General features: G+C 45.8%; 1 protein-coding gene across 1 annotated transcript in view; it reads left to right on the forward strand.

The window, feature by feature from the left end:
- LOC135538763 (lethal(2) giant larvae protein homolog 1-like) overlaps positions 1-23,589 on the forward strand; it is a 134,976-nt gene that overhangs the window by 36,169 nt on the left and 75,218 nt on the right. Inside the window, exons 3-7 of the mRNA XM_064964673.1 lie at positions 10,834-10,915; positions 12,866-13,023; positions 13,252-13,398; positions 19,491-19,653; positions 19,856-19,991. Coding sequence (XP_064820745.1) covers positions 10,834-10,915; positions 12,866-13,023; positions 13,252-13,398; positions 19,491-19,653; positions 19,856-19,991 — 686 coding nt within the window. The remainder of the gene's footprint in view (positions 1-10,833; positions 10,916-12,865; positions 13,024-13,251; positions 13,399-19,490; positions 19,654-19,855; positions 19,992-23,589) is intronic.

The following is a 23,589-nucleotide window of genomic DNA, read 5'->3' on the forward strand; positions in this document are numbered from 1 at the left end:
GGTGGTGGTGAATAGTAGTTAATTCAACAGGTAGATCAGGTATATAGACATGGTGGTGAATAGTAGTTAATTCAACAGGTAGATCAGGTATATAGACATGGTGGTGAATAGTAGTTAATTCAACAGGTAGATCAGGTATATAGACATGGTGGTGGTGAATAGTAGTTAATTCAACAGGTAGATCAGGTATATAGACATGGTGGTGGTGGTGAATAGTAGTTAATTCAACAGGTAGATCAGGTATATAGACATGGTGGTGGTGGTGAATAGTAGTTAATTCAACAGGTAGATCAGGTATATAGACATGGTGGTGAATAGTAGTTAATTCAACAGGTAGATCAGGTATACAGACATGGTGGTGAATAGTAGTTAATTCAACAGGTAGATCAGGTATATAGACATGGTGGTGAATAGTAGTTAATTCAACAGGTAGATCAGGTATATAGACATGGTGGTGAATAGTAGTTAATTCAACAGGTAGATCAGGTATATAGACATGGTGGTGGTGGTGAATAGTAGTTAATTCAACAGGTAGATCAGGTATATAGACATGGTGGTGAATAGTAGTTAATTCAACAGGTAGATCAGGTATATAGACATGGTGGTGGTGGTGAATAGTAGTTAATTCAACAGGTAAATCAGGTATATAGACATGGTGGTGAATAGTAGTTAATTCAACAGGTAGATCAGGTATATAGACATGGTGGTGAATAGTAGTTAATTCAACAGGTAGATCAGGTATATAGACATGGTGGTGGTGAATAGTAGTTAATTCAACAGGTGGATCAGGTATATAGACATGGTGGTGGTGGTGAATAGTAGTTAATTCAACAGGTAGATCAGGTATATAGACATGGTGGTGAATAGTAGTTAATTCAACAGGTAGATCAGGTATATAGACATGGTGGTGGTGGTGAATAGTAGTTAATTCAACAGGTAGATCAGGTATATAGACATGGTGGTGCTGAATAGTAGTTAATTCAACAGGTAGATCAGGTATATAGACATGGTGGTGGTGGTGAATAGTAGTTAATTCAACAGGTTGATCAGGTATATAGACATGGTGGTGAATAGTAGTTAATTCAACAGGTAGATCAGGTATATAGACATGGTGGTGGTGGTGGTGAATAGTAGTTAATTCAACAGGTAGATCAGGTATATAGACATGGTGGTGAATAGTAGTTAATTCAACAGGTAGATCAGGTATATAGACATGGTGGTGGTGGTGAATAGTAGTTAATTCAACAGGTAGATCAGGTATATAGTCATGGTGGTGAATAGTAGTTAATTCAACAGGTGGATCAGGTATATAGACATGGTGGTGAATAGTAGTTAATTCAACAGGTAGATCAGGTATATAGACATGGTGGTGGTGAATAGTAGTTAATTCAACAGGTAGATCAGGTATATAGACATGGTGGTGCTGAATAGTAGTTAATTCAACAGGTAGATCAGGTATATAGACGTGGTGGTGAATAGTAGTTAATTCAACAGGTAGATCAGGTATATAGACATGGTGGTGAATAGTAGTTAATTCAACAGGTAGATCAGGTATATAGACATGGTGGTGAATAGTAGTTAATTCAACAGGTAGATCAGGTATATAGACATGGTGGTGAATAGTAGTTAATTCAACAGGTAGATCAGGTATACAGACATGGTGGTGAATAGTAGTTAATTCAACAGGTAGATCAGGTATATAGACATGGTGGTGGTGAATAGTAGTTAATTCAACAGGTAGATCAGGTATATAGACGTGGTGGTGAATAGTAGTTAATTCAACAGGTAGATCAGGTATATAGACATGGTGGTGAATAGTAGTTAATTCAACAGGTAGATCAGGTATATAGACATGGTGGTGAATAGTAGTTAATTCAACAGGTAGATCAGGTATATAGACATGGTGGTGAATAGTAGTTAATTCAACAGGTAGATCAGGTATATAGACATGGTGGTGGTGAATAGTAGTTAATTCAACAGGTAGATCAGGTATATAGACATGGTGGTGCTGAATAGTAGTTAATTCAACAGGTAGATCAGGTATATAGACGTGGTGGTGAATAGTAGTTAATTCAACAGGTAGATCAGGTATATAGACATGGTGGTGAATAGTAGTTAATTCAACAGGTAGATCAGGTATATAGACATGGTGGTGAATAGTAGTTAATTCAACAGGTAGATCAGGTATATAGACATGGTGGTGAATAGTAGTTAATTCAACAGGTAGATCAGGTATATAGACATGGTGGTGGTGAATAGTAGTTAATTCAACAGGTGGATCAGGTATATAGACATGGTGGTGGTGGTGAATAGTAGTTAATTCAACAGGTAGATCAGGTATATAGACATGGTGGTGAATAGTAGTTAATTCAACAGGTAGATCAGGTATATAGACATGGTGGTGGTGGTGAATAGTAGTTAATTCAACAGGTAGATCAGGTATATAGACATGGTGGTGCTGAATAGTAGTTAATTCAACAGGTAGATCAGGTATATAGACATGGTGGTGGTGGTGAATAGTAGTTAATTCAACAGGTTGATCAGGTATATAGACATGGTGGTGAATAGTAGTTAATTCAACAGGTAGATCAGGTATATAGACATGGTGGTGGTGGTGAATAGTAGTTAATTCAACAGGTAGATCAGGTATATAGTCATGGTGGTGAATAGTAGTTAATTCAACAGGTAGATCAGGTATATAGACATGGTGGTGGTGGTGGTGAATAGTAGTTAATTCAACAGGTAGATCAGGTATATAGACATGGTGGTGAATAGTAGTTAATTCAACAGGTAGATCAGGTATATAGACATGGTGGTGGTGGTGAATAGTAGTTAATTCAACAGGTAGATCAGGTATATAGTCATGGTGGTGAATAGTAGTTAATTCAACAGGTGGATCAGGTATATAGACATGGTGGTGAATAGTAGTTAATTCAACAGGTAGATCAGGTATATAGACATGGTGGTGAATAGTAGTTAATTCAACAGGTAGATCAGGTATACAGACATGGTGGTGAATAGTAGTTAATTCAACAGGTAGATCAGGTATATAGACATGGTGGTGGTGAATAGTAGTTAATTCAACAGGTAGATCAGGTATATAGACATGGTGGTGCTGAATAGTAGTTAATTCAACAGGTAGATCAGGTATATAGACGTGGTGGTGAATAGTAGTTAATTCAACAGGTAGATCAGGTATATAGACATGGTGGTGAATAGTAGTTAATTCAACAGGTAGATCAGGTATATAGACATGGTGGTGAATAGTAGTTAATTCAACAGGTAGATCAGGTATATAGGCATGGTGGTGAATAGTAGTTAATTCAACAGGTAGATCAGATATATAGACATGGTGGTGAATAGTAGTTAATTCAACAGGTAGATCAGGTATATAGACATGGTGGTGGTGAATAGTAGTTAATTCAACAGGTAGATCAGGTATATAGTCATGGTGGTGAATAGTAGTTAATTCAACAGGTAGATCAGGTATATAGACATGGTGGTGGTGGTGAATAGTAGTTAATTCAACAGGTAGATCAGGTATATAGACATGGTGGTGAATAGTAGTTAATTCAACAGGTAGATCAGGTATACAGACATGGTGGTGAATAGTAGTTAATTCAACAGGTAGATCAGGTATATAGACATGGTGGTGAATAGTAGTTAATTCAACAGGTAGATCAGGTATATAGACATGGTGGTGAATAGTAGTTAATTCAACAGGTAGATCAGGTATATAGACATGGTGGTGGTGAATAGTAGTTAATTCAACAGGTAGATCAGGTATATAGACATGGTGGTGAATAGTAGTTAATTCAACAGGTAGATCAGGTATATAGACATTGTGGTGAATAGTAGTTAATTCAACAGGTAGATCAGGTATATAGACATGGTGGTGGTGAATAGTAGTTAATTCAACAGGTAGATCAGGTATATAGACATGGTGGTGGTGAATAGTAGTTAATTCAACAGGTAGATCAGGTATATAGACATGGTGGTGAATAGTAGTTAATTCAACAGGTAGATCAGGTATATAGACATGGTGGTGGTGAATAGTAGTTAATTCAACAGGTAGATCAGGTATATAGACATGGTGGTGAATAGTAGTTAATTCAACAGGTAGATCAGGTATATAGACATGGTGGTGCTGAATAGTAGTTAATTCAACAGGTAGATCAGGTATATAGACATGGTGGTGGTGGTGAATAGTAGTTAATTCAACAGGTAGATCAGGTATATAGACATGGTGGTGGTGGTGGTGAATAGTAGTTAATTCAACAGGTAGATCAGGTATATAGACATGGTGGTGAATAGTAGTTAATTCAACAGGTAGATCAGGTATATAGACATGGTGGTGAATAGTAGTTAATTCAACAGGTAGATCAGGTATATAGACGTGGTGGTGGTGGTGAATAGTAGTTAATTCAACAGGTAGATCAGGTATATAGACATGGTGGTGAATAGTAGTTAATTCAACAGGTAGATCAGGTATATAGACATGGTGGTGAATAGTAGTTAATTCAACAGGTAGATCAGGTATATAGACATGGTGGTGAATAGTAGTTAATTCAACAGGTGGATCAGGTATATAGACATGGTGGTGAATAGTAGTTAATTCAACAGGTAGATCAGATATATAGACATGGTGGTGAATAGTAGTTAATTCAACAGGTAGATCAGGTATATAGACATGGTGGTGAATAGTAGTTAATTCAACAGGTAGGTCAGGTATATAGACATGGTGGTGAATAGTAGTTAATTCAACAGGTAGATCAGGTATATAGACATGGTGGTGGTGGTGAATAGTAGTTAATTCAACAGGTAGATCAGGTATATAGACATGGTGGTGAATAGTAGTTAATTCAACAGGTAGATCAGATATATAGACATGGTGGTGAATAGTAGTTAATTCAACAGGTAGATCAGGTATATAGACATGGTGGTGGTGGTGAATAGTAGTTAATTCAACAGGTAGATCAGGTATATAGACATGGTGGTGAATAGTAGTTAATTCAACAGGTAGATCAGGTATATAGACATGGTGGTGAATAGTAGTTAATTCAACAGGTAGATCAGGTATATAGACATGGTGGTGGTGAATAGTAGTTAATTCAACAGGTAGATCAGGTATATAGACATGGTGGTGGTGGTGAATAGTAGTTAATTCAACAGGTAGATCAGGTATATAGACATGGTGGTGAATAGTAGTTAATTCAACAGGTGGATCAGGTATATAGACATGGTGGTGGTGAATAGTAGTTAATTCAACAGGTAGATCAGGTATATAGACATGGTGGTGGTGGTGAATAGTAGTTAATTCAACAGGTAGATCAGGTATATAGACATGGTGGTGGTGGTGAATAGTAGTTAATTCAACAGGTAGATCAGGTATATAGACATGGTGGTGAATAGTAGTTAATTCAACAGGTAGATCAGGTATACAGACATGGTGGTGAATAGTAGTTAATTCAACAGGTAGATCAGGTATATAGACATGGTGGTGGTGAATAGTAGTTAATTCAACAGGTAGATCAGGTATATAGACATGGAGGTGAATAGTAGTTAATTCAACAGGTAGATCAGGTATATAGACATGGTGGTGCTGAATAGTAGTTAATTCAACAGGTAGATCAGGTATATAGACATGGTGGTGAATAGTAGTTAATTCAACAGGTAGATCAGGTATATAGACATGGTGGTGAATAGTAGTTAATTCAACAGGTAGGTCAGGTATATAGACATGGTGGTGGTGAATAGTAGTTAATTCAACAGGTAGATCAGGTATATAGACATGGTGGTGAATAGTAGTTAATTCAACAGGTAGATCAGGTATATAGACATGGTGGTGAATAGTAGTTAATTCAACAGGTAGATCAGGTATATAGACATGGAGGTGAATAGTAGTTAATTCAACAGGTAGATCAGGTATATAGACATGGTGGTGGTGAATAGTAGTTAATTCAACAGGTGGATCAGGTATATAGACATGGTGGTGAATAGTAGTTAATTCAACAGGTAGATCAGGTATATAGACATGGTGGTGGTGGTGAATAGTAGTTAATTCAACAGGTAGATCAGGTATATAGACATGGTGGTGGTGGTGGTGAATAGTAGTTAATTCAACAGGTGGATCAGGTATATAGACATGGTGGTGGTGAATAGTAGTTAATTCAACAGGTAGATCAGGTATATAGACATGGTGGTGAATAGTAGTTAATTCAACAGGTAGATCAGGTATATAGACATGGTGGTGAATAGTAGTTAATTCAACAGGTAGATCAGGTATATAGACATGGTGGTGAATAGTAGTTAATTCAACAGGTAGATCAGGTATATAGACATGGTGGTGAATAGTAGTTAATTCAACAGGTAGATCAGGTATATAGACATGGTGGTGGTGGTGGTGAATAGTAGTTAATTCAACAGGTGGATCAGGTATATAGACATGGTGGTGGTGAATAGTAGTTAATTCAACAGGTAGATCAGGTATATAGACATGGTGGTGAATAGTAGTTAATTCAACAGGTAGATCAGGTATATAGACATGGTGGTGGTGAATAGTAGTTAATTCAACAGGTAGATCAGGTATATAGACATGGTGGTGAATAGTAGTTAATTCAACAGGTAGATCAGGTATATAGACATGGTGGTGGTGGTGAATAGTAGTTAATTCAACAGGTAGATCAGGTATATAGACATGGTGGTGGTGGTGAATAGTAGTTAATTCAACAGGTAGATCAGGTATATAGACATGGTGGTGAATAGTAGTTAATTCAACAGGTAGATCAGGTATATAGACATGGTGGTGAATAGTAGTTAATTCAACAGGTAGATCAGGTATATAGACATGGTGGTGGTGAATAGTAGTTAATTCAACAGGTAGATCAGGTATATAGACATGGAGGTGAATAGTAGTTAATTCAACAGGTAGGTCAGGTATATAGACATGGTGGTGAATAGTAGTTAATTCAACAGGTAGATGGTGCTGAATAGTAGTTAATTCAACAGGTAGATCAGGTATATAGACATGGTGGTGAATAGTAGTTAATTCAACAGGTAGATCAGGTATATAGACATGGTGGTGAATAGTAGTTAATTCAACAGGTAGGTCAGGTATATAGACATGGTGGTGGTGAATAGTAGTTAATTCAACAGGTAGATCAGGTATATAGACATGGTGGTGAATAGTAGTTAATTCAACAGGTAGATCAGGTATATAGACATGGTGGTGAATAGTAGTTAATTCAACAGGTAGATCAGGTATATAGACATGGAGGTGAATAGTAGTTAATTCAACAGGTAGATCAGGTATATAGACATGGTGGTGGTGAATAGTAGTTAATTCAACAGGTGGATCAGGTATATAGACATGGTGGTGAATAGTAGTTAATTCAACAGGTAGATCAGGTATATAGACATGGTGGTGGTGGTGAATAGTAGTTAATTCAACAGGTAGATCAGGTATATAGACATGGTGGTGGTGGTGGTGAATAGTAGTTAATTCAACAGGTGGATCAGGTATATAGACATGGTGGTGGTGAATAGTAGTTAATTCAACAGGTAGATCAGGTATATAGACATGGTGGTGAATAGTAGTTAATTCAACAGGTAGATCAGGTATATAGACATGGTGGTGAATAGTAGTTAATTCAACAGGTAGATCAGGTATATAGACATGGTGGTGAATAGTAGTTAATTCAACAGGTAGATCAGGTATATAGACATGGTGGTGAATAGTAGTTAATTCAACAGGTAGATCAGGTATATAGACATGGTGGTGGTGGTGGTGAATAGTAGTTAATTCAACAGGTGGATCAGGTATATAGACATGGTGGTGGTGAATAGTAGTTAATTCAACAGGTAGATCAGGTATATAGACATGGTGGTGAATAGTAGTTAATTCAACAGGTAGATCAGGTATATAGACATGGTGGTGGTGAATAGTAGTTAATTCAACAGGTAGATCAGGTATATAGACATGGTGGTGAATAGTAGTTAATTCAACAGGTAGATCAGGTATATAGACATGGTGGTGCTGAATAGTAGTTAATTCAACAGGTAGATCAGGTATATAGACATGGTGGTGCTGAATAGTAGTTAATTCAACAGGTAGATCAGGTATATAGACATGGTGGTGAATAGTAGTTAATTCAACAGGTAGATCAGGTATATAGACATGGTGGTGGTGAATAGTAGTTAATTCAACAGGTAGATCAGGTATATAGACATGGTGGTGAATAGTAGTTAATTCAACAGGTAGATCAGGTATATAGACATGGTGGTGGTGAATAGTAGTTAATTCAACAGGTAGATCAGGTATATAGACATGGAGGTGAATAGTAGTTAATTCAACAGGTAGATCAGGTATATAGACATGGTGGTGGTGGTGAATAGTAGTTAATTCAACAGGTAGATCAGGTATATAGACATGGTGGTGAATAGTAGTTAATTCAACAGGTAGATCAGGTATACAGACATGGTGGTGAATAGTAGTTAATTCAACAGGTAGATCAGGTATATAGACATGGTGGTGGTGAATAGTAGTTCATTCAACAGGTAGATCAGGTATATAGACATGGTGGTGAATAGTAGTTAATTCAACAGGTAGATCAGGTATATAGACATGGTGGTCTATGATGAGATGAGGCCTGTTATTTTTATCATAGGTACGCTTAAATTATGACAGACAAAATGAGAAAAAAAAATCCATAAAATCACATTGTAGGATTTTTAATGAATTTATTTGCAAATTACGGTGGAAAATAAGTATTTGGTCAATAACAAAAGTTTATCTCAATACTTTGTTATATACCCTTTGTTGGCAATGACAGAGGTCAAACATTTTCTGTAAGTCTTCACAAGGTTTTCACACACTGTTGCTGGTATTTTGGCCCATTCCTCCATGCAGATATCCTCTAGAGCAGTGATGTTTTGGGGCTGTTTCTGGGCAACACGGACTTTCAACTCCCTCCAAAGATTTTCTATGGGGTTGAGATCTGAAGACTGGCTAGGCCACTCCGGGACCTTGAAATGCTTCTTACGAAGCCACTCCTTCATTGCCCGGGCGGTGTGTTTGGGATCATTGTCATGCTGAAAGACCCAGCCACGTTTCATCTTCAATGCCCTTGCTGATGGAAGGAGGTTTTCACTCAAAATCTCACGATACATGGCCCCATTCATTCTTTCCTTTACACGGATCAGTCATCCTGGTCCCTTTGCAGAAAAACAGCCCCAAAGCATGATGTTTCCACCCCCATGCTTCACAGTAGGTATGGTGTTCTTTGGATGCAACTCAGCATTCTTTGTCCTCCAAACTCGACGAGTTGAGTTTTTACCAAAAAGTTATATTTTGGTTTCATCTGACCATATGACATTCCCCCAATCTTCTTCTGGATCATCCAAATGCTCTCTAGCAAACTTCAGACGGGCCTGGACATGTACTGGCTTAAGCAGGGGGGTACGTCTGGCACTGCAGGATTTGAGTCCCTGGCGGCGTAGTGTGTTACTGGTGGTAGGTGTTGTTACTTTGGTCCCAGCTCTCTGCAGGTCATTCACTAGGTCCCCCCGTGTGGTTCTGGGATTTTTGCTCACCGTTCTTGTGATCATTTTGACCCCACGGGGTGAGATCCTGCGTGGAGCCCCAGATCGCGGGAGATTATCAGTGGTCTTGTATGTCTTCCATTTCCTAATAATTGCTCCCATAATTTGCAAATAAATTCATTAAAAATCCTACAATGTGATTTTCTGGATTTTATTTCTCATTTTGTCTGTCATAGTTGAAGTGTACCTATGATGAACATTACAGGCCTCTCTCATCTTTTTAAGTGGGAGAACTTGCACAATTGGTGGTGTGAACTGACTGTGCTGTGTGTATATAGCTGTATACCTTGACTGTGTTGTGTGTGTGTGTGTATATAGCTGTGTGTATATAGCTGTATTCCTTGATTGTGCTGTGTGTATATAGCTGTGTGTATATAGCTGTATTCCTTGACTGTGCTGTGTGTATATAGCTGTGTGTATATAGCTGTGTGTATATAGCTGTATCCCTAGACTGTGCTGTGTGTATATAGCTGTGTGTATATAGCTGTGTGTATATAGCTGTATTCCTTGACTGTGCTGTGTGTATATAGCTGTGTGTATATAGCTGTGTGTATATAGCTGTGTGTATATAGCTGTATCCCTAGACTGTGCTGTGTGTATATAGCTGTGTGTATATAGCTGTGTGTATATAGCTGTATTCCTTGACTGTGCTGTGTGTATATAGCTGTGTGTATATAGCTGTGTGTATATAGCTGTATTCCTTGACTGTGCTGTGTGTATATAGCTGTGTGTATATAGCTGTGTGTATATAGCTGTATTCCTTGACTGTGTTGTGTGTATATAGCTGTATTCCTAGACTGTGCTGTGTGTATATAGCTGTGTGTATATAGCTGTATTCCTTGACTGTGTTGTGTGTGTATATAGCTGTGTGTATATAGCTGTATTCCTTGACTGTGCTGTGTGTATATAGCTGTGTGTATATAGTTGTGTGTGTATATAGCTGTATTCCTTGACTGTGCTGTGTGTATATAGCTGTGTGTATATAGCTGTGTGTATATAGCTGTATCCCTTGACTGTGCTGTGTGTATATAGCTGTGTGTATATAGCTGTGTGTATATAGCTGTATCCCTTGACTGTGCTGTGTGTATATAGCTGTGTGTATATAGCTGTGTGTATATAGCTGTGTGTATATAGCTGTGTGTATATAGCTGTATTCCTTGACTGTGCTGTGTGTATATAGCTGTGTGTATATAGCTGTGTGTATATAGCTGTATTCCTTGACTGTGCTGTTAGTTATGGATCTCCAGGGGTGGAGTTTACAGGACTACACAGAGACACTGCAGCCGTAGCGCAGATACACTTCCTCCAAGGACAGGTAAGACTGTTAGGTCACTTCCTGTAGGACAGGTAAGACTGTAAGGTCACTTCCTCCAAGGACGGGTAAGACTGTTAGGTCACTTCCTGTAGAACCGGTAAGACTGTTAGATCACTTCCTCCAAGGACGGGTAAGACTGTTAGGTCACTTCCTCCAAGGACGGGTAAGACTGTTAGGTCACTTCCTGTAGGACGGGTAAGACTGTTAGGTCACTTCCTGTAGGACAGGTAAGACTGTTAGGTCACTTCCTGTAGGACAGGTAAGACTGTTAGGTCACTTCCTCCAAGGACGGGTAAGACTGTTAGGTCACTTCCTCCAAGGACGGGTAAGACTGTTAGGTCACTTCCTCCAAGGACGGGTAAGACTGTTAGGTCACTTCCTCCAAGGACGGGTAAGACTGTTAGGTCACTTCCTCCAAGGACGGGTAAGACTGTAAGGTCACTTCCTCCAAGGACGGGTAAGACTGTTAGGTCACTTCCTCCAAGGACGGGTAAGATTGTTAGGTCACTTCCTCCAAGGACGGGTAAGACTGTTAGGTCACTTCCTCCAAGGACAGGTAAGACTGTAAGGTCACTTCTTGTAGGACGGGTAAGACTGTTAGGTCACTTCCTCCAAGGACAGGTAAGACTGTAAGGTCACTTCCTCCAAGGACAGGTAAGACTGTTAGGTCACTTCTTGTAGGACGGGTAAGACTGTAAGGTCACTTCTTCTACAGATATGGTTAGACGAGGAGGTCCTCGGTTTTGTTTTGAGAGATGTGGGATTTCAGCCAGTATTTAGGTCAGGAATGGGCCACGAGCGGCCGGCACGCTGCCCTGAGTTCCTCTGTGGAGATGGGAGAACCTTCCAGAAGGACAACCTCTTTCAGTAGGCCCACGGATCAATTTACTTTGAAACAAAATGTCCTCTCTGCCTCCAGGACGGGGGCCAGTCAAATGTTTTGCCCTCGAGGTGGGGGGGCCCAACCAAGAGGCTACTGGTATAATGCCTTTAGTCCCTCCACATTGGTTTTGGTTATTTCTGCAGTCTAAAATGCTTTATTGTGCTCCAACAATCATGACAATATGCAATGATTCTATCTATCTTAATATTTCATGACAATATGCAATGATTTTTGTCCAATTTGTCATGAAAATGCGCTGAGGGGAAAAGTTTGTTGGCTTGAACCATATTATGTGGTAGATTTGAATTTAAAAGGGACCCAGCAGCTACTCTTCCTGGGGTTTATTATGGACCCCCATTAGTTTCTGCCAAGGCAGCAGCTACTCTTCCTGGGGTTTATTATGGATCCCCATTAGTTCCTGTCAAGGCAGCAGCTACTCTTCCTGGGGTTTATTATGGATCCCCATTAGTTCCTGCCAAGGCAGCAGCTACTCTTCCTGGGGTTTATTATGGATCCCCATTAGTTCCTGCCAAGGCAGCAGCTACTCTTCCTGGGGTTTATTATGAATCCCCATTAGTTCCTGCCAAGGCATCGTACGTGTCTAAAGTGCTCGTGTGCATATCTAGTGGCCGTGTGCATATCCTAAATGTCCTGGATTGGTTGAAATTGGAAGCCCTCTTTTTGTACGACGCCGATGGGGTCAGTTTTAGGCAATAATGCAACGATGTGACTGTTTTTATTGCAGAAATAGTGTGGTGATTGGTTAAATATGCCCTCGCATAATTTGCAGGGGATTGTTGATTTGACAAAAACGTGTGATGGCGTGTGATCCTGGATTTGACTGTTGCACTGTTGGGATTTAAATAGTTTAACTGCACAAATCAGTTGACTGCATACCCACAAGCCACTGCAGCCCCTCATGATGAGGTCAGATATTTTGTAGCCCCCCCCCTCATCAAAGTTGTCCATCCCTGGTTTTAGGTGCTAGGTTTATTTTTATTTACAAATTCACCCTTCAGTCCCTCCTTCCTGGTCTGTGATGTCATCCTGGTATTGTGCTCTGATAGGGCCGTCTGTTGTCGCTGCTTGATGACAACACGCTGCACCTGTGGGAGCTGGGCGGAGCTTCCCGGGACAGGGGAGGGGCTAAGAGAGAGGGCGTAGTCTACCTGGAAGAAAAACGCAACTACAGTCTCTTGGGACGACCTGGACTAGAGAGCTGCAGGTACACACACACACGCACACATGCACACACACCACACACACACACACGTACACATGCACACATGCACACATGCACACACACGCACACACACACACACACACACACACACACACACACACACACACACACACACACACACACACACACACAGTGAGACACTTGGAACGCATACATACACAGAGACATACATGTATGTGTGTGTTATAATGTGTGTGATGTTGTCTCCAGTGCGAGCCGTGTGACAGTTCTGCTGTTGTTGAGGTCATGTGACCTGCTGTGTGTCGGCACCGAGGGAGGGGGCATACACTTCCTGGATCTGCCACGCCTCTCGTTGAGGGATAACCAATCACTCCTGCTGGACCAGGTGATGCAGAGGTGAGTGACAGCTGCTTCAGCCAGTGGGAGGAGGCAGTGTGGGTCTGTTCTAGAATGGGTTGGGTTCTCCAGGTTCCATCCTGGTCAGCTGAGAGGAGAGCTGTCACAGGTGTGTATCTATGTTGTGTGTACATTTCCCACTGCTCCTGTTGTCGTGGTCGTTAGGGGGAAGGGCCTCCTGTTGTCATGGTCGTTAGGGGGAAGGGCTTTCTGTTGTCATGGTCGTTAGGGGGAAGGGCCTCCTGTTGTCATGGTCGTTAGGGGGAAGGGCCTCCTGTTGTCATGATCGTTAGGGGGAAGGGCCTCCTGTTGTCATGGTCGTTAGGGGAAGGGCCTCCTGTTGTCATGGTCGTTAGGGGGAAGGGCCTCCTGTTGTCATGATCATTAGGGGGAAGGGCCTCCTGTTCTCATGGTTGTTAGGGGGAAGGGCCTCCTGTTGTCATGGTCGTTAGGGGAAGGGCCTCCTGTTCTCATGGTCTTTGGGGGAAGGGCCTCCTGTTGTCATGGTCGTTAGGGGGAAGGGCCTCCTGTTGTCATGGTCGTTAGGGAAAGAAGGGCCTCCTGTTGTCATGGTCGTTAGGGGAAGGGCCTCCTGTTGTCATGGTCGTTAGGGGAAGGGCCTCCTGTTGTCATGGTCGTTAGGGGAAGGGCCTCCTGTTGTCATGGTCGTTAGGGGAAGGGCCTCCTGTTGTCATGGTCGTTAGGGGGAAGGGCCTCCTGTTGTCATGGTCGTTAGGGGGAAGGGCCTCCTGTTGTCATGGTCGTTAGGGAAAGAATGGCCTCCTGTTGTCATGGTCGTTAGGGGGAAGGGCCTCCTGTTGTCATGGTCGTTAGGGGGAAGGGCCTCCTGTTGTCATGGTCGTTAGGGGGAAGGGCCTCCTGTTCTCATGGTCGTTAGGGGGAAGGGCCTCCTGTTGTCATTATCGTTAGGGGGAAGGGCCTCCTGTTGTCATGGTCGTTAGGGGGAAGGGCCTCCTGTTGTCATGGTCGTTAGGGGAAGGGCCTCCTGTTGTCATGATCGTTAGGGGAAGGGCCTTCTGTTGTCATGATCGTTAGGGGGAAGGGCCTCCTGTTGTCATGGTCGTTAGGGGGAAGGGCCTCCTGTTGTCATGGTCGTTAGGGGAAGGGCCTCCTGTTGTCATGGTCGTTAGGGAAAGAAGGGCCTCCTGTTGTCATGGTTGTTAGGGAAAGAAGGGCCTCCTGTTGTCATGGTCGTTAGGGAAAGAAGGGCCTCCTGTTGTCATGGTCGTTAGGGGGAAGGGCCTCCTGTTGTCATGGTCGTTAGGGAAAGAAGGGCCTCCTGTTGTCATGGTCAATCACCACCTTCCGGAGACACCTGAAACCCCACCTCTTCAAGGAATACCTAGGATAGGATAAGTAATCCTTCTCACCACCCCCCCCCCCCTTAATGATTTAGATGCACTATTGTAAAGTGGCTGTTCCACTGGATGTCAGAAGGTGAATTCACCAATTTGTAAGTCGCTCTGGATAAGAGCGTCTGCTAAATGACTTAAATGTAAATGTAAATGGTCGTTAGGGGAAGAAGGGCCTCCTGTTGTCATGGTCGTTAGGGGAAGAAGGGCCTCCTGTTGTCATGGTCGTTAGGGGGAAGGGCCTCCTGTTGTCATGGTCGTTAGGGAAAGAATGGCCTCCTGTTGTCATGGTCGTTAGGGGGAAGGGCCTCCTGTTGTCATGGTCGTTAGGGAAAGAAGGGCCTCCTGTTGTCATGGTCGTTAGGGGGAAGGGCCTCCTGTTGTCATGGTCGTTAGGGAAAGAAGGGCCTCCTGTTGTCATGGTCGTTAGGGGAAGAAGGGCCTCCTGTTGTCATGGTTGTTAGGGAAAGAAGGGCCTCCTGTTGTCATGGTCGTTAGGGAAAGAAGGGCCTCCTGTTGTCATGGTTGTTAGGGAAAGAAGGGCCTCCTGTTGTCATGGTCGTTAGGGGAAGGGCCTCCTGTTGTCATGGTCGTTAGGGGAAGAAGGGCCTCCTGTTGTCATGGTCGTTAGGGGGAAGGGCCTCCTGTTGTCATGGTCGTTAGGGAAAGAAGGGCCTCCTGTTGTCATGGTCGTTAGGGAAAGAAGGGCCTCCTGTTGTCATGGTTGTTAGGGAAAGAAGGGCCTCCTGTTGTCATGGTCGTTAGGGGGAAGGGCCTCCTGTTGTCATGGTCGTTAGGGGAAGAAGGTTCAGAGGGTGAGGGATGAGGGAGAGAGGGGGGGCTGGAGGTTCAGAGGATGAGGGAGAGAGAGGGGGCTGGAGGTTCAGAGGGTGAGGGATGAGGGGGAGAGAGGGGGCTGGAGGTTCAGAGGGTGAGGGATGAGGGGGAGAGAGGGGGGCTGGAGGTTCAGAGGGTGAGGGATGAGGGAGAGAGAGGGGGCTGGAGGTTCAGAGGGTGAGGGATGAGGGAGAGAGGGGGCTGGAGGTTCAGAGGGTGAGGGATGAGGGAGACAGGGGGCTGGAGGTTCAGAGGGTGAGGGATGAGGGAGAGAGAAGGGGCTGGAGGTTCAGAGTGTGAGGGATGAGGGAGAGAGAGGGGCTGGAGGTTCAGAGGGTGAGGGATGAGGGAGAGAGAGGGGGCTGGAGGTTCAGAGGGTGAGGGATGAGGGAGAGAGAGGGGGCTGGAGGTTCAGAGGGTGAGGGATGAGGGAGAGAGAGGGGGCTGGAGGTTCAGAGGGTGAGGGATGAGGGAGAGAGAGGGGGCTGGAGGTTCAGAGGATGAGGGAGAGAGAGGGGGCTGGAGGTTCAGAGGGTGAGGGATGAGGGGAGAGAGGGGGCTGGAGGTTCAGAGGGTGAGGGATGAGGGGGAGAGAGGGGGCTGGAGGTTCAGAGGGTGAGGGATGAGGGAGAGAGAGGGGGCTGGAGGTTCAGAGGGTGAGGGATGAGGGAGAGAGGGGGCTGGAGGTTCAGAGGGTGAGGGATGAGGGAGACAGGGGGCTGGAGGTTCAGAGGGTGAGGGATGAGGGAGAGAGAAGGGGCTGGAGGTTCAGAGTGTGAGGGATGAGGGAGAGAGAGGGGGCTGGAGGTTCAGAGGGTGAGGGATGAGGGAGAGAGAGGGGCTGGAGGTTCAGAGGGTGAGGGATGAGGGAGAGAGAGGGGGCTGGAGGTTCAGAGGGTGAGGGATGAGGGAGAGAGAGGGGCTGGAGGTTCAGAGGGTGAGGGATGAGGGAGAGAGAGGGGGCTGGAGGTTCAGAGGGTGAAGGATGAGGGAGAGAGAGGGGGCTGGAGGTTCAGAGGGTGAGGGATGAGGGAGAGAGAGGGGGCTGGAGGTTCAGAGGGTGAGGGATGAGGGAGAGAGAGGGGGCTGGAGGTTCAGAGGGTGAGGGATGGGGAGATGGAGAGACACAATGAAATGCTTTGTGGGTAATGTTTGTGGTTCGGTGGTTCTGGCGACCATCCTTTCTGCTGGACTGCCCTCCCCTCAGTCACTGTGTGGAGGGGGACACAATTCCACTCTGGGGGGGTGAGATCCTATCAGTCTTGGTTCTGCGTCATCTGAATCACTACACTTCTCTCCTCAGTCACTGTGTGGAAGGGGACACAATCACTACACTTCTCTCCTCAGTCACTGTGTGGAAGGGGACACAATCCCTACACTTCTCTCCTCAGTCACTGTGTGGAAGGGGACACAATCCCTACACTTCTCTCCTCAGTCACTGTGTGGAAGGGGACACAATCCCTACACTTCTCTCCTCAGTCACTGTGTGGAAGGGGACACAATCCCTACACTTCTCTCCTCAGTCACTGTGTGGAAGGGGACACAATCCCTACACTTCTCTCCTCAGTCACTGTGTGGAAGGGGACACAATCCCTACACTTCTCTCCTCAGTCACTGTGTGGAAGGGGACACAATCCCTACACTTCTCTCCTCAGTCACTGTGTGGAAGGGGACACAATCCCTACACTTCTCTCCTCAGTCACTGTGTGGAAGGGGGTACAATCCCTACACTTCTCTCCTCAGTCACTGTGTGGAAGGGGACACAATCCCTACACTTCTCTCCTCAGTCACTGTGTGGAAGGGGACACAATCCCTACACTTCTCTCCTCAGTCACTGTGTGGAAGGGGACACAATCCCTACACTTCTCTCCTCAGTCACTGTGTGGAAGGGGACACAATCCCTACACTTCTCTCCTCAGTCACTGTGTGGAAGGGGGTACAATCCCTACACTTCTCTCCTCAGTCACTGTGTGGAAGGGGACACAATCCCTACACTTCTCTCCTCAGTCACTGTGTGGAAGGGGGCACAATCACTACACTTCTCTCCTCAGTCACTGTGTGGAAGGGGACACAATCCCTACACTTCTCTCCTCAGTCACTGTGTGGAGGGGGACACAATCCCTACACTTCTCTCCTCAGTCACTGTGTGGAAGGGGGCACAATCACTACACTTCTCTCCTCAGTCACTGTGTGGAAGGGGGCACAATCCCTACACTTCTCTCCTCAGTCACTGTGTGGAGGGGGACACAATCACTACACTTCTCTCCTCAGTCACTGTGTGGAGGGGGACACAATCCCTACACTTCTCTCCTCAGTCACTGTGTGGAGGGGGACACAATCCCTACACTTCTCTCCTCAGTCACTGTGTGGAAGGGGACACAATCCCTACACTTCTCTCCTCAGTCACTGTGTGGAAGGGGACACAATCCCTACACTTCTCTCCTCAGTCACTGTGTGGAAGGGGGTACAATCCCTACACTTCTCTCCTCAGTCACTGTGTGGAAGGGGACACAATCCCTACACTTCTCTCCTCAGTCACTGTGTGGAAGGGGACACAATCCCTACACTTCTCTCCTCAGTCACTGTGTGGAAGGGGACACAATCCCTACACTTCTCTCCTCAGTCACTGTGTGGAAGGGGACACAATCCCTACACTTCTCTCCTCAGTCACTGTGTGGAAGGGGACACAATCCCTACACTTCTCTCCTCAGTCACTGTGTGGAAGGGGGTACAATCCCTACACTTCTCTCCTCAGTCACTGTGTGGAAGGGGACACAATCCCTACACTTCTCTCCTCAGTCACTGTGTGGAAGGGGACACAATCACTACACTTCTCTCCTCAGTCACTGTGTGGAGGGGGACACAATCCCTACACTTCTCTCCTCAGTCACTGTGTGGAAGGGGACACAATCCCTACACTTCTCTCCTCAGTCACTGTGTGGAAGGGGACACAATCCCTACACTTCTCTCCTCAGTCACTGTGTGGAGGGGGACACAATCCCTACACTTCTCTCCTCAGTCACTGTGTGGAGGGGGACACAATCCCTACACTTCTCTCCTCAGTCACTGTGTGGAAGGGGACACAATCACTACACTTCTCTCCTCAGTCACTGTGTGGAAGGGGACACAATCCCTACACTTCTCTCCTCAGTCACTGTGTGGAAGGGGGCACAATCCCTACACTTCTCTCCTCAGTCACTGTGTGGAAGGGGACACAATCCCTACACTTCTCTCCTCAGTCACTGTGTGGAGTGGGGCACAATCCCTACACTTCTCTCCTCAGTCACTGTGTGGAAGGGGACACAATCCCTACACTTCTCTCCTCAGTCACTGTGTGGAGGGATCTGCCTCCTCTGAATCACTACACTTCTCTCCTCTGCTTTCTTCTCTGGGCTCGGTTCTGCCCAAACTGCTGTCACTTTTCATTGGCTGATGTATGCTGATTGTCTGGCTGGTGGCGTTTTTCAGCGTACCTGAGGGATACAGGTGGCTGATGGGTAACGGTGTTTTTCAGCGTACCTGAGGACTACAGGTGGCTGATGGGTAACGGTGTTTTTCAGCGTACCTGAGGACTACAGGTGGCTGATGGGTAACGGTGTTTTTCAGCGTACCTGAGGACTACAGGTGGCTGATGGGTAACGGTGTTTTTCAGCGTACCTGAGGACTACAGGTGGCTGATGGGTAACGGTGTTTTTCAGCGTACCTGAGGACTACAGGTGGCTGATGGGTAACGGTGTTTTTCAGCGTACCTGAGGACTACAGGTGGCTGATGGGTAACGGTGTTTTTCAGCGTACCTGAGGACTACAGGTGGCTGATGGGTAACGGTGTTTTTCAGCGTACCTGAGGACTACAGGTGGCTGATGGGTAACGGTGTTTTTCAGCGTACCTGAGGACTACAGGTGTGGGAAGTCTCTGGGACCGGTGGAGTCGTTACAGGAACACCCCAAGCAGCCAGGGAAGATTCTGATTGGCTACAGCAGAGGCCTGGTCGTCCTATGGGATCTCAGCACCCGCAACGCAGAACACATGTTTCTGGGAAAACAGGTAAATATAAACTAGACAAAAATATAACTACAGCTCTGTCTGTCTTTCATGGCTCTTTGTCAGAAGTCTTTCTGTCTAGCCTGTCGTTGTATTGCACCTCTCTACTCTCCTTCCATTGTTCAAGGAAGTTCATTTGTTCATATTGTGCTACTAGGGGCCAATAATACGGCTAAATACAGTGTGTGTGTGTGTGTCTCTGCAGCAGCTGGAGTCCCTGGTGTGGGAACGTTCCGGTAGCTCCTTCGTCAGTTCCCATAGCGACGGGGGGTACAGCGTGTGGGTTGTTGCCAGTGGTAACACGTACACACACCAGCCTGTGTCCTCGTCCATCCCCTATGGTGAGAGACAGACATACACAACCCCCCTTAACCCCTACACACACACACCCTAACCCCTACACACACTCCCTAACCCCTACACACACTCCCTAACCCCTACACACACACACACACACACTCCCTAACCCCTACACACACACACACACACACACACACTCCCTAACCCCTACACACACACACACCCACTCCCTAACCCCTACACACACACACACACACTCCCTAACCCCTACACACACACACACACACACACACACCCCTAACCCCTACACACACACACACACACACCCTAACCCCTACACACACACACACACACACCCTAAACCCCTACACACACACACACCCTAAACCCCTACACACACACACACACACACACACACACACACACCCCCTAAACCCCTACACACACACCCTAACCCCTACACACACACACACACACACTCCCTAACCCCTACACACACACACACACACACACACACACACACACACTCCCTAACCCCTACACACACACACACACTCCCTAACTCCTACACACACACACACACACACACACACCCTAACCCTTACACCCTAACCTTTGTTGTCCTTTGTTGTCCCTGTCCTTGGGACCTCATTAACTCCTTGTCATCTGTCTTGTTGTGTCTCAGGTCCGTTCCCTTGGGACCTCATTAACCCCTTGTCATCTCGTTGTGTTTCAGGTCCGTTCCCTTGGGACCTCATTAACTCCTTGTCATCTCCTGTGTCTCAGGTCCGTTCCCTTGGGACCTCATCAACTCCTTGTCATCTCGTTGTGTCTCAGGTCCGTTCCCTTGGGACCTCATTAACTCCTTGCCATCTCGTTGTGTCTTGGGTCCGTTCCCTTGGGACCTCATTAACTCCTTGTCATCTCGTTGTGTCTTGGGTCCGTTCCTTGGGACCTCATTAACTCCTTGTCATCTCGTTGTGTCTCAGGTCCGTTCCCTTGGGACCTCATTAACTCCTTGTCATCTCGTTGTGTCTCAGGTCCGTTCCCTTGGGACCTCATTAACTCCTTGTCATCTCGTTGTGTCTTGGGTCCGTTCCCTTGGGACCTCATTAACTCCTTGTCATCTCGTTGTGTCTTGGGTCCGTTCCCTTGGGACCTCATTAACTCCTTGTCATCTCGTTGTGTCTCAGGTCCGTTCCCTTGGGACCTCATTAACACCTTGTCATCTCATTGTGTCTCAGGTCCGTTCCCTTGGGACCTCATTAACACCTTGTCATCTCGTTGTGTCTCAGGTCCGTTCCCTTGGGACCTCATCAACTCCTTGTCATCTCGTTGTGTCTCAGGTCCGTTCCCTTGGGACCTCATTAACTCCTTGTCATCTCGTTGTGTCTCAGGTCCGTTCCCTTGGGACCTCATTAACTCCTTGTCATCTCGTTGTGTCTCAGGTCCGTTCCCTTGGGACCTCATTAACTCCTTGTCGTCTCGTTGTGTCTCAGGTCCGTTCCCTTGGGACCTCATTAACTCCTTGTCGTCTCGTTGTGTCTCAGGTCCGTTCCCTTGGGACCTCATTAACTCCTTGTCATCTCGTTGTGTCTCAGGTCCGTTCCCTTGGGACCTCATTAACCCCTTGTCATCTCGTTGTGTCTCAGGTCCGTTCCCTTGGGACCTCATTAACTCCTTGTCATCTCGTTGTGTCTCAGGTCCGTTCCCTTGGGACCTCATTAACTCCTTGTCATCTCGTTGTGTCTCAGGTCCGTTCCCTTGGGACCTCATCAACTCCTTGTCATCTGTCTTGTTGTGTCTCAGGTCCGTTCCCTTGGGACCTCATTAACTCCTTGTCATCTTGTTGTGTCTCAGGTCCGTTCCCTTGGGACCTCATTAACTCCTTGTCATCTCGTTGTGTCTCAGGTCCGTTCCCTTGGGACCTCATCAACTCCTTGTCATCTGTCTTGTTGTGTCTCAGGTCCGTTCCCTTGGGACCTCATTAACTCCTTGTCATCTTGTTGTGTCTCAGGTCCGTTCCCTTGGGACCTCATTAACTCCTTGTCATCTCGTTGTGTCTCAGGTCCGTTCCCTTGGGACCTCATCAACTCCTTGTCATCTGTCTTGTTGTGTCTCAGGTCCGTTCCCTTGGGACCTCATTAACCCCTTGTCATCTCGTTGTGTCTCAGGTCCGTTCCCTTGGGACCTCATTAACTCCTTGTCGTCTGTCTTGTTGTGTCTCAGGTCCGTTCCCTTTGGACCTCATTAACACCTTGTCATCTCGTTGTGTCTCAGGTCCGTTCCCTTGGGACCTCATTAACTCCTTGTCGTCTGTCTTGTTGTGTCTCAGGTCCGTTCCCTTGGGACCTCATCAACTCCTTGTCGTCTGTCTTGTTGTGTCTCAGGTCCGTTCCCTTGGGACCTCGTTAACTCCTTGTCATCTCGTTGTGTCTCAGGTCCGTTCCCTTGGGACCTCATCAACTCCTTGTCGTCTGTCTTGTTGTGTCTCAGGTCCGTTCCCTTGGGACCTCGTTAACTCCTTGTCATCTCGTTGTGTCTCAGGTCCGTTCCCTTGGGACCTCATTAACTCCTTGTCATCTCGTTGTGTCTCAGGTCCGTTCCCTTGGGACCTCATTAACTCCTTGTCATCTCGTTGTGTCTCAGGTCCGTTCCCTTGGGACCTCATTAACTCCTTGTCGTCTGTCTTGTTGTGTCTCAGGTCCGTTCCCTTTGGACCTCATTAACACCTTGTCATCTCGTTGTGTCTCAGGTCCGTTCCCTTGGGACCTCATTAACTCCTTGTCGTCTGTCTTGTTGTGTCTCAGGTCCGTTCCCTTGGGACCTCATCAACTCCTTGTCATCTGTCTTGTTGTGTCTCAGGTCCGTTCCCTTGGGACCTCATTAACCCCTTGTCATCTCGTTGTGTCTCAGGTCCGTTCCCTTGGGACCTCATTAACTCCTTGTCGTCTGTCTTGTTGTGTCTCAGGTCCGTTCCCTTTGGACCTCATTAACACCTTGTCATCTCGTTGTGTCTCAGGTCCGTTCCCTTGGGACCTCATTAACTCCTTGTCGTCTGTCTTGTTGTGTCTCAGGTCCGTTCCCTTGGGACCTCATCAACTCCTTGTCGTCTGTCTTGTTGTGTCTCAGGTCCGTTCCCTTGGGACCTCGTTAACTCCTTGTCATCTCGTTGTGTCTCAGGTCCGTTCCCTTGGGACCTCATCAACTCCTTGTCGTCTGTCTTGTTGTGTCTCAGGTCCGTTCCCTTGGGACCTCGTTAACTCCTTGTCATCTCGTTGTGTCTCAGGTCCGTTCCCTTGGGACCTCATTAACTCCTTGTCATCTCGTTGTGTCTCAGGTCCGTTCCCTTGGGACCTCATTAACTCCTTGTCATCTCGTTGTGTCTCAGGTCCGTTCCCTTGGGACCTCATCAACTCCTTGTCGTCTGTCTTGTTGTGTCTCAGGTCCGTTCCCTTGGGACCTCATTAACTCCTTGTCATCTCGTTGTGTCTCAGGTCCGTTCCCTTGGGACCTCATTAACTCCTTGTCGTCTCGTTGTGTCTCAGGTCCGTTCCCTTGGGACCTCATCAACTCCTTGTCGTCTGTCTTGTTGTGTCTCAGGTCCGTTCCCTTGGGACCTCATCAACTCCTTGTCGT

Source organism: Oncorhynchus masou, unplaced genomic scaffold, assembly GCF_036934945.1.
Source record: "Oncorhynchus masou masou isolate Uvic2021 unplaced genomic scaffold, UVic_Omas_1.1 unplaced_scaffold_181, whole genome shotgun sequence".
In the NCBI taxonomy this organism is placed as follows: domain Eukaryota; kingdom Metazoa; phylum Chordata; class Actinopteri; order Salmoniformes; family Salmonidae; genus Oncorhynchus; species Oncorhynchus masou.